At 38.5% G+C, this 16,854-nt stretch overlaps 4 protein-coding genes across 4 annotated transcripts in view; 2 read left to right on the forward strand and 2 right to left on the reverse strand.

Moving 5' to 3' along the window:
• Positions 1 to 16,854, forward strand: part of LOC141656664 (receptor-like protein EIX2) — a 398,824-nt gene that overhangs the window by 22,962 nt on the left and 359,008 nt on the right. The gene's annotated exons all lie outside the window — the stretch shown is intronic.
• LOC141656668 (receptor-like protein EIX1) overlaps positions 1 to 16,854 on the forward strand; it is a 276,353-nt gene that overhangs the window by 11,666 nt on the left and 247,833 nt on the right. The gene's annotated exons all lie outside the window — the stretch shown is intronic.
• LOC141655878 (hevamine-A-like) lies at positions 144 to 1,333 on the reverse strand. The gene has a single exon (XM_074462893.1). The coding sequence runs from the start codon at positions 1,178 to 1,180 to the stop codon at positions 254 to 256; it is 927 nt and encodes a 308-aa protein (XP_074318994.1). The 5' UTR covers positions 1,181 to 1,333; the 3' UTR covers positions 144 to 253.
• Positions 8,377 to 9,438, reverse strand: LOC141655879 (hevamine-A-like). The gene has a single exon (XM_074462894.1). The coding sequence runs from the start codon at positions 9,425 to 9,427 to the stop codon at positions 8,522 to 8,524; it is 906 nt and encodes a 301-aa protein (XP_074318995.1). The 5' UTR covers positions 9,428 to 9,438; the 3' UTR covers positions 8,377 to 8,521.

Consider the following 16,854-nt stretch of genomic DNA (forward strand, 5'->3'; position numbering starts at 1 on the left):
GATAATTAGTAAATTGTCGACGACGTATAGCAGGACCCTTCGATAAACCGCAAAATTCGCCGCAAGGTAGTAAAACGACATGCATTTGCACATGCAAAATGTCAGACTTCAATAACAAAGAAAAAGTCAACCTTATTCAGTCGTTTAAGAAAAAGTCAACATTGTTACAACCTTGAATCTCAAGCTCAATCTCAAATCAACAATAATGTGACATAACGTAATAATCGTGTTAAATTGATAAATTAACACTTAATCATACAAATTTGACAATTTTTTTAGTATAACCACTTTGATCATCATAAAACTTAGACCAAAACATCACCCCTCCATATTTTCGCGACCTTTTAATGATTGGTAAGACTTGGTTAACCAGCACATCCGGTGGTAGAAACCCGCTACCGGCTGCTTCTGTGGCGGCCGGTAAACCCATGAACAACTTCCTAATGTACCTTTTTGAGCTCCATAAATTCCATGATGTTATTATGTTGGCAAGGTTACCATTATATTGGCAAGGTGGATTGTTGTAAAATTGGACCCATACATAGTCGAATAGGCCCGTTCTAAGGGGTGTGCCTAAATATTTGTCCGGGAATGGACATTGTGGGGCCGCGCCTAAGTACACCTTCTTGCCTCGTAAACTATATCGGCGTAGAAACCGTGCTAGATCGCTCCAATATGATATAGATCCTGACTCAATGTCAAAATCAATACCATCTAGAGCGGCGTCACCTAGGGGTCTCGAGGTTGAGTGACCCCCTAGGTAATTTTTGTATAAATATTTAGCAAAGTTTTTGGCATCCTTTCTGGAGGAAAATGAGTAGTTCCCAACACCACCACCTAAAGAGAGCAAGACTTTAATGCCTAGGGATTGACAAAACTCGATCTCACTTGACAAACCAACACACCCTCCAGATGGCGGGTCACAATGACCCGCCAAGTTTAAAGAGGGTACTTGACCGCCTCCAAAAATGTTAAGAAAGGCCAAATTGACATATTTGTATCTTTTGGTGGCACATGTTTCATTGAGCCGGCCCTCATTGCCGTTTTGGCCCCAATAAATGGCTATACCACCACGTTGACGGTGGAAGTAGCGAGCTTGGGAAGGGAAAGGAAGGAGGATGAGGAGAAGAGGAAGGATATATAGCTTTGAAGCATACATGTTGTATGATTTGCTGCTCATATGCTTACAATTTTGGTCATATATATAGTTGAGGACTTTAGAACGTGCTATAATCAAGTGGTGATGTGATGGTCAACTTTGCCTTATAAATGTGTAGGGTATATTAATCAGTTTTTTTTAAGACGGATATATTAATCTTAAGAATAAATCGGGTTATTGTTTGTCCATTTTCTTCAACTTTTTCTCAATAGACAATATTATGTCCTAAGACGATTTAAAGGTCGATTGTTTGATGATGCTGAAAATAATGATTTAATATTGTTTTACTAGAGGAAACGGTAGTAAATAAAGAGAAAAAGAAAGGGAGATGATTCATACTCAGATCTCGGATATAATAGGGATTTTTTGGATGGTGGTACCAGCTTTCTTCCTCCTTTCTTGGTGCCTAAATGTGCCTTGGTGGTAACATATAGGACCCTAAGACCATTTCCATAATTCAAATACTCATGATTGAATTAGTTGTGAAAGTAGATATTATACGTGACATCGACATGACGAAGATGAGTAAATGGATAATCTTATTAAATAACCTCACTAAAATAACTTGATTAAAATGCTAATTATTTGTTTTGACCAAAGAATGTCAAGAAAGTGACTATTATGGATGAAAAATTTTTGGATACATCCGGTGTACAAGATTATCGTACACTCTAACCAATGATAAATCTTTAAGTATATTCCACTTAGATTTTGCTTTATTATTTATAGAGGGTGTGAGTAATTCTAATATTCTTATTGGCTAGGGTGTACGGTAAGTGGTAACGTGGTGCACCGGGTGTACCCAAGAAATTTTCTGGATGGAGTATATTATGATCTCATTTTGTTTGCAAGATTGCAGTTTTGCAAGATTACAATGGCTCCAAATAAGAATTTGTGATCAAACATATACTCCGTGACTATCTAGACGATTATGGAGTACTTGATTGGGAGTAACCTACGTAAAACAAGAAACTTATTACGAGTAAATTTTTAACAATTACGAAAAGAGAAGAAGAATTAGTTCAAGTGGTGGAAGCTCCCTTACTCCAACCATAAAATTGGGGTCTTGGGGGTTCGATTGTCACTCGCAACATAAATACGCTCATTTGAAAAAAAAAAAGTTGAATTAGCAAACAAATATCAAATATAATGTATTTGATCGAATCCCAGATCTTAAGACAGAGGAATGAGATTGACAACCACAACACCGACCCCACTTGTTTTAAAAGCACCTTAAACGATTGAATGGAGAGGTGGATCCTAACAGAAAAATTCTATCGATTTTATATGATGCAATTGTGTTCTATAAAACTCGAAACTTGGAGAAGCCGGCTAGCCAGGGTCTAACCGGCCTTAAAATCACTGCAGGCTATCGAGTATACTTATGATTATGAATAGTTTTTTTATACTTCTACAAATTAATATCAACGATTTCACCCAAAAAAACAACTCCTTTTGAGTCCCTTCATTTCGATCATTTGTTTACCAATTTCATTAATGGGTGTCTCAATCATTTGTCTACCTTTCTATATTAGGAAGAGTTCTACATGGTAATTTGATCTTCCACATAACGTATTATCCACCTGTCACTCAACAACAACACTCACATCTCCTTGATCTTTATGCCAAAACTAAAGGTAAACAAATGACCGAAACGGAGGGGTAATATATAAAAATAAATAGTATATCTCGAAATGATTCAATGAAACCGGGAAGATTATGTCACTGCTTAGACAAACTCACAAACATTAAATATAAATTAGTTTTTAATTAGTTAAGTCAAACGTCCAGCCTCTCTCAAGGTATAAATGATTCAAATTAAACACCCGAATTTGTAGATGGCGATTCTTATCAACACAAAATCGAAGTACAGTACAACGAATTTAAAACGAAATTGAACCGGTCTTGCTGCTACATACATGATTACATGCACATGCGGTGACTGGTGAGTCGTGAGTCTGAGTCGGCATCATCTCAAATCGGGTTATTTGGAACGGGTCAATGTAAGAGCTGTATCCAAGTTCGAATCGAACAATTTGAATCAAAATCTACTATATATGAAAGTAACGGACCAGCCCGGCCCATTACACGGGCCTCTTCTGACCCCAGCCCATCTGACCCATCCTTACCGTTGGCCGACCCGTGCTTGCCATATCAAACCCAAACCGCCTTGGCCCGTCATTTTAGGGAAAAAAATTAACTATAACAGCCCGTCATCTACCCTCCACGGGCGCGGCCTGGGTAACACCAACACTCCAGCAGCCAGCCCGGCCCGGCCAAGCCCCCTCTAACTGGCCGATTCAGGGCCTGACAAGGAGAGTCTGGCCCATCCCTTTCCGAACCCCGCCCGCGAACACCTGTATATGAAAGTACGTCACTTTGACATTGGGTGATGCCGAACAAAACTCCGATACACAATTGACAACCCGTTCTTGTTCGATTGAATCCAGCCTTGTACTAGAATAACCAATGTTCAAGTTCATAAGGACAGGTAAGCACGGACGAATAGACCTCAACAATTGCAGACCGTGATGAGATTCGCCAACAATTACAAACGACAGCGTCTCAAGTCGGTCCAGTGTAACGTCTTTGAAAATGAACTTGTCGAAATTGACAGGATTATGTTCATTATATCGAGTAGCTTCTTCTATCCACAGTTCTTCGATGTTTTGAGCTCTATTAAGCAATAAAATGAGCTCCGGCATGAAGGATGATAATCGAGTTAGATTAATTGCATGTAAAGTAAGCTTCTTTAATGCCCAAGGCTTACACTCTGAAAATTCAATTGGCTTCAAGCATGGAGCTAATACCTGTGATCAATATACAATAAATTAACAAGCACGTCAGCACGACATTCTTAGTAAAATGTACTCCGTATAAGAATGTTAATTCAAATTAGCCATAAAATAAGGATTTTTTTTTTCCAAATTAGGCGATTTTCATTAATTATTGGGGTTGATTTATATCGACGACGTTTTTTAAAAAAAAAAACAACAACAATTAACAACACGACGGATCTCGAATCACCGGTACTTAAACAACTTAATCGCTTCATTATTTGGTTAATTTTTTTTCCGTACCGTTAAATCTATTCGATAATTGATTTACGTCACATATTGACTTAGTAATAATAAATATTGCAATTTTTCTGCGTAAATCTGAAATTTGTACCCCATGGTTGAACCGTGGACCAAACTTTGAGATCTAACGTTCAGCCATGGACCAAACGTTGGAAAGCAACGTTTGCCTTGGTCCAAACGTGGGAAATCAACGTTGGCCGTGGTCCAAACGTTGGAATCCCACGTTCGGCCACGGAGTATTTCCCACGTTTGGACCACGACCAACGTTGGTTTCCCACGTTTGGACCATGGCAAACGTTGGTTTTCAACGTCTGGTCCGTGGTCGATTGTTGAATCTCAACATTTAGTCCATGAACTAGTTCATTTTTTTTTTAAAAAAAAAAACGTGTTTAATACGTTTATTTGCCTATTTTTTAAATTTATTTAAGTTTTCTAGTCGATGTGCGTTAATTTCTAACATCTTTTAATTGGTTTAATGCAATGAGAGATCGAAATGTAGTTGGTTTTTAATAGAATTTGAGAGAAAACTGTTTAGAGAGAGAAAATAGTGTAATTATGCAAAGGGCATTATCGTCTTTTGGAATGAAAACGTCGACGATATTTACTAAAACGTCGACCATATTTACAAATCGGTTTAATTATTTAACGAAATGGGTCGAATCTCAAATTAATTACCCAAAATGGGTCCACGTCATATCCGAAGCTAGGTTCGTATGCAAGTCGCCATCTCGATCAGCGACCAAGCCCAAAGTGTAACCAAACCTAACTTTTGCGGGTTAATAGCATGCAGGACCAAATCGCCAACGCGGTTAGCGACCTCGCCAAGCAGCATGCCGGCTGTGAATCCATTATGCTGATGGTTTTTGCGAAATTTTGTGAAGCCTCTCAGATCCAAAACGCCATGGAGGCTGGCTGGCGATTTGGTCTGATGGTCGTCAACTCCCTTGGCGACTTCCTTCGTTGTAAAATGCGGGAAATAAGACTTCAACATAAGTCGCCACCCGCCTGACGACTTTACCCTCACACTAGCTTCGTCAATACCAAGCCTACCCAATTAATTTGAAACTCAACCCATTTTAATAATTAATTAGTGAAAATCGCCTATTTTGAAAAAAAGAAACATTTTCAGTTTGATACACTTCGTTTTGTTTAAAGTTTACTGAGACGGGAAAATTAGCATTCTAAAAAGGACATTCACATACCGTTATCGTATCAAAGTAGAAGATTTCGAGCCTTGTAAGGTTAGGTAGAACATGGCGAAATCCATCCGAATTATTGTTCAATTGATGATGCTTGAGGTTAAGGGTAACAGAAGATAAGCTCGTCGTTTCTGAAAAAGAACAGTGTCTCAAGCGACAGTTGTCCATAACAAACTCCATAAGGCGTGGTACATCAATTGTAACTGTATCACCATCAGGCCAAACACAACACTGCAAACTTAAACGCTCGAGATTAGGTGCAATACGCGAGAGGGGTTGAAACAAGTTATGAGGGACTGGTAGTGCATAAAGATGTAGCCGGGTAAGCTTGAGTAAAGTCGTGGTAGGATGATATTTGAACGGGATATTATGGAGTTCTAAATGAGTTAACTCCGGGAATTGAGTGATAGTCACCGGATACAACTCATTGATCTGACTCTGAATTCTTAGTTTGGTGATTGTCGTAGGTACGATACTCATCACTTGATCAACAAGTGATAAAGTATTTGTCGATTTCTCTGTGTGCGCAACGAACAAAACAAACTGGTCTAACAGTCCAGTATAAGTGGACAGTATGCGTTTAATTGTCTTCAGAAACTCGTCCACAGTCCAATTATTCATGGTTTGATTCTTTTGCCAGGAATAGTAGACCTTATAATCAAATATAAGGTAAGGATAGTTGCGGAAAACATGTCGCCATTGCGTAGATAGGACACTTGTTCTTGCTATTTCTTTAATAGGGAAGTCCTTTAAAATAAGGTGCTTCAAATCAGGGTGTATTTCACTGATTCTATCTTCTCCGGTTGTTTCATCACATCTTTCCAGTTTTATAGATTTTTGACTCGACATTATTGTACTGCACACGAGAAATATAAATCGTGAAGCATTAACAACAGTGGAATTGCAGGACATAATTCGTTTTAGCTAGTGACAAACTGTTGGATTTTGAATACCCTGTGAGCTCGGATCGATCAATTGCAAGTATTAATCAAATTAACATAGTAAATAAGATGAGTCACATACCTCTCAACGCAGCGGAAATAATAACGATATAAGAAGTATATGTATGTATAAAATCCAATAACCCAGACGAATGATAAGCACACCAGTTATGTTGCCTCTACCACGGTCAAATCCACAGATCTACGCCTTATATGCTAGTAAACGTGTCGGACACCTACAAAGCTGCGTCATAAACTAGGTAGCACGGACACCCCTTTTAACCAGTCGTCCCGTGTATGACACCGTGTCGAACACCGAAACTCGTGGGACACTCGACTAAACGTGTCGGACACCTACAAAGCTGCGTCTAACTTTCTTTATTTTTTTGAGCACGTGTCCATGGTATTTGGACACGTCTAGGACATGTGTTCATGGTATTGGACACATTTTAGACACACTTTCAAACGAAATCAAGTTGAATTTAAGGTGAATAACGTGCGTTGTTTTATGGTGGAGAAATGAGTTGAACTGGTGGTAAATGATGTTATTTAGAGGACAAAAGAGATGTGGAAAGAGTTTTATTAGAAGATGGGTTTGAGTGGAAAATAAAAATGAGTTTTACTCAAACTCAAGTTTTACTTTCACTTGCCTAAATTTAATATCAAATATTTTTACAAAAATAAAATCATACGTTTATAAGTATTTTTCTAAAATGTGCCCAATAAGCAATATACACATGTTAAGATGCTAAGAAAGGAAAGATTTACATCAATAATTCACTAAGTATGGTAATAATGAGTTTAGATTTCAATTTCTCAAGATATATTGATTTAAATCTCTTCTTTCTTAGCATCTTAATATGTTGCTCTTTCACATACGATCTTTAGTCTTTCACATACATATTTTCATAATGTTTGCAAACACTACCCTTCTTTCTACAAAAAAAAACCTTAATTTTATTCTTTCTCTTCCTCATAAAACCTAATTAAATTTCACTCAAAATTTTCAATTATGAAATTTAATTCTCATATCAAACAAGTAATTAGTCTAATTTATCAAAACATTAATTTGTGCGACTTGATTGTTTTGTGTTCATTTATAAAGTCGAAAACGAAAAATTCTTCCATAACTTCTTTCGGCAAGTAATGAGTACTTGATTGTTTTGCATAGTACACAAGTTTTCATCTTGAATGAAGTATATGAATCATTGGCTGAATGGCTGGAGAATGACATTGATACCAGTTTAATATCTCAATCAAATTATCATCTGTTTAATACTTGATTGTTTTCTCATTTTTTTTAATTAATGAATGCTAACATACTACATGGGAGAGCAAGAGAGGTGGACGATGATGCAATGTGCGGCAGGAGGAGCAATTCGGAAAAATGTACTATCTGGTGTCTCTGATGGGTGGGGGGCAGTTGTCGATTTGGGAAAGCGACTGTGGTTGCCGGTGGGTTGTTAGTGGTGGCCAGGTACGAGGATGGAGGTGGTGGCAGTGGGCTGTTGGCTTTATCAATTATTTTCAACATGCAGTAAGAAAGATAGGGATGAGAGAAAGTTGAAAAGTAAAAGGGGTGAAATGGTAATTTGTGTATGTGAAAGAGTAAAATGCGTATGTGAAAGAGCAATACCGTATGTCTATTAGGCATATTTTAAAAAAACCCTAATATTATTATTAAATTTCACATCTTAATATTATTATTAAATTTAAATAATGTGTCCCGTATTCTAAATTTCATTGAATATCGTGTCACGTGTCCATTTCTTGTCCATATTCGTATCAGCACCCGTTTTGGTACTACCTAGGCTGTCACTTTTAAGTTCAGCAAACGGCCAAGGCAACAAAGCGGTGTTTACAACAGCCCAAAATACAAGCACATATCAAATTGGGCCTAAACACAATAGAAATTCAAGTATTCGATGAACCGCAAAATTCGCTGTAAGCTAGTAAAACGACATGCATTTGCACATGCAAAACGTCAGACTTCAATAACAAAGAAAAAGTCAACTTTATTCAGTCGTTTAAGAAAAAGTCAACATTGTTACAACCTCAAATCTCAATCTCAATCTCAATCTCAAATCAACAATAATGTGACATAACGTAATAATCGTGTTAAATTTATAAATTAACACTTAATCATACAAATTTGACAATTTGTTTTGTATAACCACTTTGATCATCATAAAACTTGGACCAAAACATCACCCCTCCATATTTTCGCGACCTTTTAATGATCGGTAAGACTTTTTTAATCAGCACATCGGGTGGTAAAAACCCGCTTCCGGCCGCTTCTGTGGCGGCCGGTAGACCCATGAATAATTTCTTGATGTATCTTTTTGAGCTCCATAGGTTCCATGATTTTATTAGGTTGGTAATGTTGCCATTATATTGGCAAGGTGGATTGTTGTAAAATTGGACCCATACATAGTCGAATAGGCCCGTTCTAAGGGGTGTGCCTAAATATTTGTCCGGGAATGGACATTGTGGGGCCGCGCCTAAGTACACCTTCTTGCCTCGAAAACTGTATCGACGTAGAAACCATGCTAGATTGCTCCAATATGATATGGATCCTGACTCGATGTCAAAATCAATACCATCTAGAGCGGCGTCACCTAGGGGTCTCGAGGTTGAGTGGCCCCCAAGGTAGTTTTTGTATAAATATTTAGCGAAGTTTTTGGCATCGTTTCTGGAGGAAAATGAGTAGTTCCCAACACCACCACCTAAAGAGAGCAAGACTTTAATGCCTAGGGATTGGCAAAACTCGATCTCACTTGACAAACCAACACACCCTCCAGATGGCGGGTCACAATGACCCGCCAAGTTTAAAGAGGGTACTTGACCGCCTCCAAAAATGTTAAGAAAGGCCAAATTGACATATTTGTATCTTTTGGTGGCACATGTTTCATTGAGCCGGCCCTCATTGCCGTTTTGGCCCCAATAAATGGCTATACCACCACGTTGACGGTGGAAGTAGCGAGCTTGGGAAGGGAAAGGAAGGAGGATGAGGAGAAGAGGAAGGATATATAGCTTTGAAGCATACATGTTGTATGATTTGCTGCTCATATGCTTACAATTTTGGTCATATATATAGTTGAGGACTTTAGAACGTGCTATAATCAAGTGATGTGATGGTCAACTTTGCCTTATAAATGTGTAGGGTATAATGTATATTAATTAGCTGGTCTTTTTTAAGACGGATATATTAATCTTAAGAATAAATCGGGTTATTGTTTGTCCATTTTCTTCAACTTTTTCTCAATAGACAATATTATGTTCTAAGATGATTTAAAGGTCGATTGTTTGATGATGCTGAGAATAATGATTTAATATTGTTTTACTAGAGAAAACGGTAGTAAATAAGGAGAAAAAGAAATGGAGATGATTCATACTCGAATCTTCGGTATAATAGGGATTTTTTGGATGGTGGTACCAGCTTTCTTCCTCCTTTCTTGGTGCCTAAATGTGCCTTGGTGGTAACATATAGGACCCTAAGACCATTTCCATGATTCAAATACTCATGATTGAATTAGTTGTGAAAGTAGATATTGTACGTGACATCGACATGACGAAGATGAGTAAATGGATAATCTTATTAAATAACCTCACTAAAATAACTTGATTAAAATGCTAATGATTTGTTTTGACCAAAGAATGTCAAGAAAGTGACTATTATGGATGAAAATTTTTTGGGTACAGCCGGTGTACAAGATTATCGTACACTCTAACCAATGATAAATCTTTAAGTATATTCCACTTAGATTTTGCTTTATTATTTATGGAGAGTGTGGGTAATTCTAATATTCTTATTGGCTAGGGTGTACGGTAACGTGGTGGTGCACTGGTGTACCCAAGAAATTTTCTGGATGGAGTATATTATGATCTCATTTTGTTTGCAAGATTGCAGTTTTGCAAGATTACAATGGCTCCAAATAAGAATTTGTGATCAAACATATACTCCGTGACTATCTAGACGATTATGGAGTACTTGATTGGGAGTAACCTACGTAAAACAAGAAACTTATTACGAGTAAATTTTTAACAATTACGAAAAGAGAAGAAGAGTTAGTTCAAGTGGTGGGAGCTCCTTTACTCCAACCATAAAATTGGGGTCTTGGGGGTTCGATTGTCACTCGCAACATAAATACGCTCATTTGAAAAAAAAAAGTTGAATTAGCAAACAAATATCAAATATAATGTATTTGATCGAATCCCAGATCTTAAGACAGAGGAATGAGATTGACAACCACAACACCGACCCCACTTGTTTTAAAAGCACCTTAAACGATTGAATGGAGAGGTGGATCCTAACAGAAAAATTCTATCGATTTTATATGATGCAATTGTGTTATATAAAACTCGAAACTTGGAGAAGCCGGCTAGCCAGGGTCTAACCGACCTTAAAATCGCTGCAGGCTATCGAGTATACTTATGATTATGAATAGTTTTTTATACTTCTACTAATTAATATCAACGAGTTCACCCAAAAAAACAACTCCTTTGAATCCCTTCATTTCGATCATTTGTTTACCAATCCGTTCATTAATGAGTGTGTCAATCATTTGTCTATCTTTCTATATTAGGAAGAGTTCTACATGGTAATTTGATCTTCCACATAACGTATTATCCACCTGTCACTCAACAACAACACTCACATCTCCTTGATCTTTATGCCAAAATTAAAGGTAAACAAATGACCGAAACGGAGGGGTAATATATAAAAATAAATAGTATATCTCGAAATGATTCAATGAAACCGGGAAGATTATGTCACTGCTTAGACAAACTCACAAACATTAAATATAAATTAGTTTTTAATTAGTTAAGTCAAACGTCCAGCCTCTCTCAAGGTATAAATGCTTCAAATTAAACACCCGAATTTGTAGCTGGCGATTCTTATCAAATACGAAGTACAGTACAACGAATTTAAAACGAAATTGAACCGGTCTTGCTGCTACATACATGATTACATGCACATGCGGTGACTGGTGAGTCGTGAGTCTGAGTCGGCATCATCTCAAATCGGGTTATTTGGAACGGGTCAATGTAAGAGCTGTATCCAAGTTCGAATCGAACAATTTGAATCAAAATCTACTATATATGAAAGTAACGGACCAGCCCGGCCCATTACACGGGCCTCTTCTGACCCCAGCCCATCTGACCCATCCTTACCGTTGGCCGACCCGTGCTTGCCATATCAAACCCAAACCGCCTTGGCCCGTCATTTTAGGGAAAAAAATTAACTATAACAGCCCGTCATCTACCCTCCACGGGCGCGGCCTGGGTAACACCAACACTCCAGCAGCCAGCCCGGCCCGGCCAAGCCCCCTCTAACTGGCCGATTCAGGGCCTGACAAGGAGAGTCTGGCCCATCCCTTTCCGAACCCCGCCCGCGAACACCTGTATATGAAAGTACGTCACTTTGACATTGGGTGATGCCGAACAAAACTCCGATACACAATTGACAACCCGTTCTTGTTCGATTGAATCCAGCCTTGTACTAGAATAACCAATGTTCAAGTTCATAAGGACAGGTAAGCACGGACGAATAGACCTCAACAATTGCAGACCGTGATGAGATTCGCCAACAATTACAAACGACAGCGTCTCAAGTCGGTCCAGTGTAACGTCTTTGAAAATGAACTTGTCGAAATTGACAGGATTATGTTCATTATATCGAGTAGCTTCTTCTATCCACAGTTCTTCGATGTTTTGAGCTCTATTAAGCAATAAAATGAGCTCCGGCATGAAGGATGATAATCGAGTTAGATTAATTGCATGTAAAGTAAGCTTCTTTAATGCCCAAGGCTTACACTCTGAAAATTCAATTGGCTTCAAGCATGGAGCTAATACCTGTGATCAATATACAATAAATTAACAAGCACGTCAGCACGACATTCTTAGTAAAATGTACTCCGTATAAGAATGTTAATTCAAATTAGCCATAAAATAAGGATTTTTTTTTTCCAAATTAGGCGATTTTCATTAATTATTGGGGTTGATTTATATCGACGACGTTTTTTAAAAAAAAAAACAACAACAATTAACAACACGACGGATCTCGAATCACCGGTACTTAAACAACTTAATCGCTTCATTATTTGGTTAATTTTTTTTCCGTACCGTTAAATCTATTCGATAATTGATTTACGTCACATATTGACTTAGTAATAATAAATATTGCAATTTTTCTGCGTAAATCTGAAATTTGTACCCCATGGTTGAACCGTGGACCAAACTTTGAGATCTAACGTTCAGCCATGGACCAAACGTTGGAAAGCAACGTTTGCCTTGGTCCAAACGTGGGAAATCAACGTTGGCCGTGGTCCAAACGTTGGAATCCCACGTTCGGCCACGGAGTATTTCCCACGTTTGGACCACGACCAACGTTGGTTTCCCACGTTTGGACCATGGCAAACGTTGGTTTTCAACGTCTCCGTCCGTGGTCGATTGTTGAATCTCAACATTTAGTCCATGAACTAGTTCATTTTTTAAAAAAAAACGTGTTTAATACGTTTATTTGCCTATTTTTTAAATTTATTTAAGTTTTCTAGTCGATGTGCGTTAATTTCTAACATCTTTTAATTGGTTTAATGCAATGAGAGATCGAAATGTAGTTGGTTTTTAATAGAATTTGAGAGAAAACTGTTTAGAGAGAGAAAATAGTGTAATTATGCAAAGGGCATTATCGTCTTTTGGAATGAAAACGTCGACGATATTTACTAAAACGTCGACCATATTTACAAATCGGTTTAATTATTTAACGAAATGGGTCGAATCTCAAATTAATTACCCAAAATGGGTCCACGTCATATCCGAAGCTAGGTTCGTATGCAAGTCGCCATCTCGATCAGCGACCAAGCCCAAAGTGTAACCAAACCTAACTTTTGCGGGTTAATAGCATGCAGGACCAAATCGCCAACGCGGTTAGCGACCTCGCCAAGCGACATGCCGGCTGTGAATCCATTATCTTTGATGGTTTTTGCGAAATTTTGTGAAGCCTCTCGGATCCAAAACGCCATGGAGGTGGGTGGCGATTTGGTCTGATGGTCGTCAACTCCCTTGGCGACTTCCTTCGTTGTAAAATGCGGGAAATAAGACTTCAACATAAGTCGCCACCCGCCTGACGACTTTACCCTCACACTAGCTTCGTCAATACCAAGCCTACCCAATTAATTTGAAACTCAACCCATTTTAATAATTAATTAGTGAAAATCGCCTATTTTGAAAAAAAGAAACATTTTCAGTTTGATACACTTCGTTTTGTTTAAAGTTTACTGAGACGGGAAAATTAGCATTCTAAAAAGGACATTCACATACCGTTATCGTATCAAAGTAGAAGATTTCGAGCCTTGTAAGGTTAGGTAGAACATGGCGAAATCCATCCGAATTATTGTTCAATTGATGATGCTTGAGGTTAAGGGTAACAGAAGATAAGCTCGTCGTTTCTGAAAAAGAACAGTGTCTCAAGCGACAGTTGTCCATAACAAACTCCATAAGGCGTGGTACATCAATTGTAACTGTATCACCATCAGGCCAAACACAACACTGCAAACTTAAACGCTCGAGATTAGGTGCAATACGCGAGAGGGGTTGAAACAAGTTATGAGGGACTGGTAGTGCATAAAGATGTAGCCGGGTAAGCTTGAGTAAAGTCGTGGTAGGATGATATTTGAACGGGATATTATGGAGTTCTAAATGAGTTAACTCCGGGAATTGAGTGATAGTCACCGGATACAACTCATTGATCTGACTCTGAATTCTTAGTTTGGTGATTGTCGTAGGTACGATACTCATCACTTGATCAACAAGTGATAAAGTATTTGTCGATTTCTCTGTGTGCGCAACGAACAAAACAAACTGGTCTAACAGTCCAGTATAAGTGGACAGTATGCGTTTAATTGTCTTCAGAAACTCGTCCACAGTCCAATTATTCATGGTTTGATTCTTTTGCCAGGAATAGTAGACCTTATAATCAAATATAAGGTAAGGATAGTTGCGGAAAACATGTCGCCATTGCGTAGATAGGACACTTGTTCTTGCTATTTCTTTAATAGGGAAGTCCTTTAAAATAAGGTGCTTCAAATCAGGGTGTATTTCACTGATTCTATCTTCTCCGGTTGTTTCATCACATCTTTCCAGTTTTATAGATTTTTGACTCGACATTATTGTACTGCACACGAGAAATATAAATCGTGAAGCATTAACAACAGTGGAATTGCAGGACATAATTCGTTTTAGCTAGTGACAAACTGTTGGATTTTGAATACCCTGTGAGCTCGGATCGATCAATTGCAAGTATTAATCAAATTAACATAGTAAATAAGATGAGTCACATACCTCTCAACGCAGCGGAAATAATAACGATATAAGAAGTATATGTATGTATAAAATCCAATAACCCAGACGAATGATAAGCACACCAGTTATGTTGCCTCTACCACGGTCAAATCCACAGATCTACGCCTTATATGCTAGTAAACGTGTCGGACACCTACAAAGCTGCGTCATAAACTAGGTAGCACGGACACCCCTTTTAACCAGTCGTCCCGTGTATGACACCGTGTCGAACACCGAAACTCGTGGGACACTCGACTAAACGTGTCGGACACCTACAAAGCTGCGTCTAACTTTCTTTATTTTTTTGAGCACGTGTCCATGGTATTTGGACACGTCTAGGACATGTGTTCATGGTATTGGACACATTTTAGACACACTTTCAAACGAAATCAAGTTGAATTTAAGGTGAATAACGTGCGTTGTTTTATGGTGGAGAAATGAGTTGAACTGGTGGTAAATGATGTTATTTAGAGGACAAAAGAGATGTGGAAAGAGTTTTATTAGAAGATGGGTTTGAGTGGAAAATAAAAATGAGTTTTACTCAAACTCAAGTTTTACTTTCACTTGCCTAAATTTAATATCAAATATTTTTACAAAAATAAAATCATACGTTTATAAGTATTTTTCTAAAATGTGCCCAATAAGCAATATACACATGTTAAGATGCTAAGAAAGGAAAGATTTACATCAATAATTCACTAAGTATGGTAATAATGAGTTTAGATTTCAATTTCTCAAGATATATTGATTTAAATCTCTTCTTTCTTAGCATCTTAATATGTTGCTCTTTCACATACGATCTTTAGTCTTTCACATACATATTTTCATAATGTTTGCAAACACTACCCTTCTTTCTACAAAAAAAAACCTTAATTTTATTCTTTCTCTTCCTCATAAAACCTAATTAAATTTCACTCAAAATTTTCAATTATGAAATTTAATTCTCATATCAAACAAGTAATTAGTCTTCGTCGAAGCTTTAATCGTATCATTTCCTTAGTTGATGAGGTCGGCCATACCATCTCTGGCCATGATGGCCTTGCGGCTCACATCACTGACTTCTTCACCACTCTTTACACCACTGATAAAACTCACACCAACTGGGTCATCCCCACCTCCCTCCCACCCATCACTGTCCACACTGTTCCGTCTGAGGATGAAATACGCCTCGCCCTCTTCAGTCTAGGATCCAAAAAGGCCCCAGGGCCGGATGGCTTCCATGCTGGCTTTTACAAGAATTGCTGGCTTATTATCAAAGGTGACCTCATTCCCTTCATCCAACGTGTCTTTCTCACTAAATATGTACCTGACAACATCAACAAAACGGCCATTTCTCTCATCCCTAAGACTCTCTCACCCCAAACTATTAAGAACTTCCGACCCATTAGCCTCTGTAATACCTCCTACAAAATCATCACCAAAATCATTGTTAACCGTCTCAAACCCTTCATGCATAAAATTATCTCCCCCAACCAAGGTAGCTCTATTCCTGGCCGAGGTACCGACACAAACTTCATCATCGCCTCTGAAATCCTTCATTCTATGCACACCTCTAAATGCAAACTTGGTTGGTTTGCCCTCAAACTTGACCTTGAAAAGGCTTTTGACCGTCTTGAATGGGACTTCATCCGCCTTTGTCTGTCCAATGCTAGGATTGATAATGATACTATCTCCCTTATCATGCGTTGTATCTCCTCCTCCTCTACCCAGGTGGCTCTTAACGGGACTCTCCTTTCGAGCTTCTCCCCCTCCAGAGGCATTAGGCAAGGGGACCCACTCTCCCCCTACCTCTTCATCTTGTGCATGGAAGCACTCTCGACCCTCATCCACAAGTCTTGTGACGACTCCGATTGGTCCCCTTTTCCCCTTGGTAAAGGTGGAGCCTCCTTCTCCCATCTTCTTTTTGCTGATGACATTCTCCTCTTTGGACGGGCATCTGAAAAAAACCTATGCGCAGTTCAAGACACTCTCCACACCTTCTGCTCCTCCTCAGGACAAAAAATTAATTTCTCAAAAAGCAAGCTTCTCTTCTCCAAGCACACCTCAACCGTTCACACTAACATGTTTGAAACCGCCCTCGGCATCAAAGCCACTTCTAACTTGGGCACCTACCTGGGATTCCCTCTCAAAGG

This window comes from Silene latifolia, chromosome 5, assembly GCF_048544455.1.
Source record: "Silene latifolia isolate original U9 population chromosome 5, ASM4854445v1, whole genome shotgun sequence".
NCBI lineage: Eukaryota > Viridiplantae > Streptophyta > Magnoliopsida > Caryophyllales > Caryophyllaceae > Silene > Silene latifolia.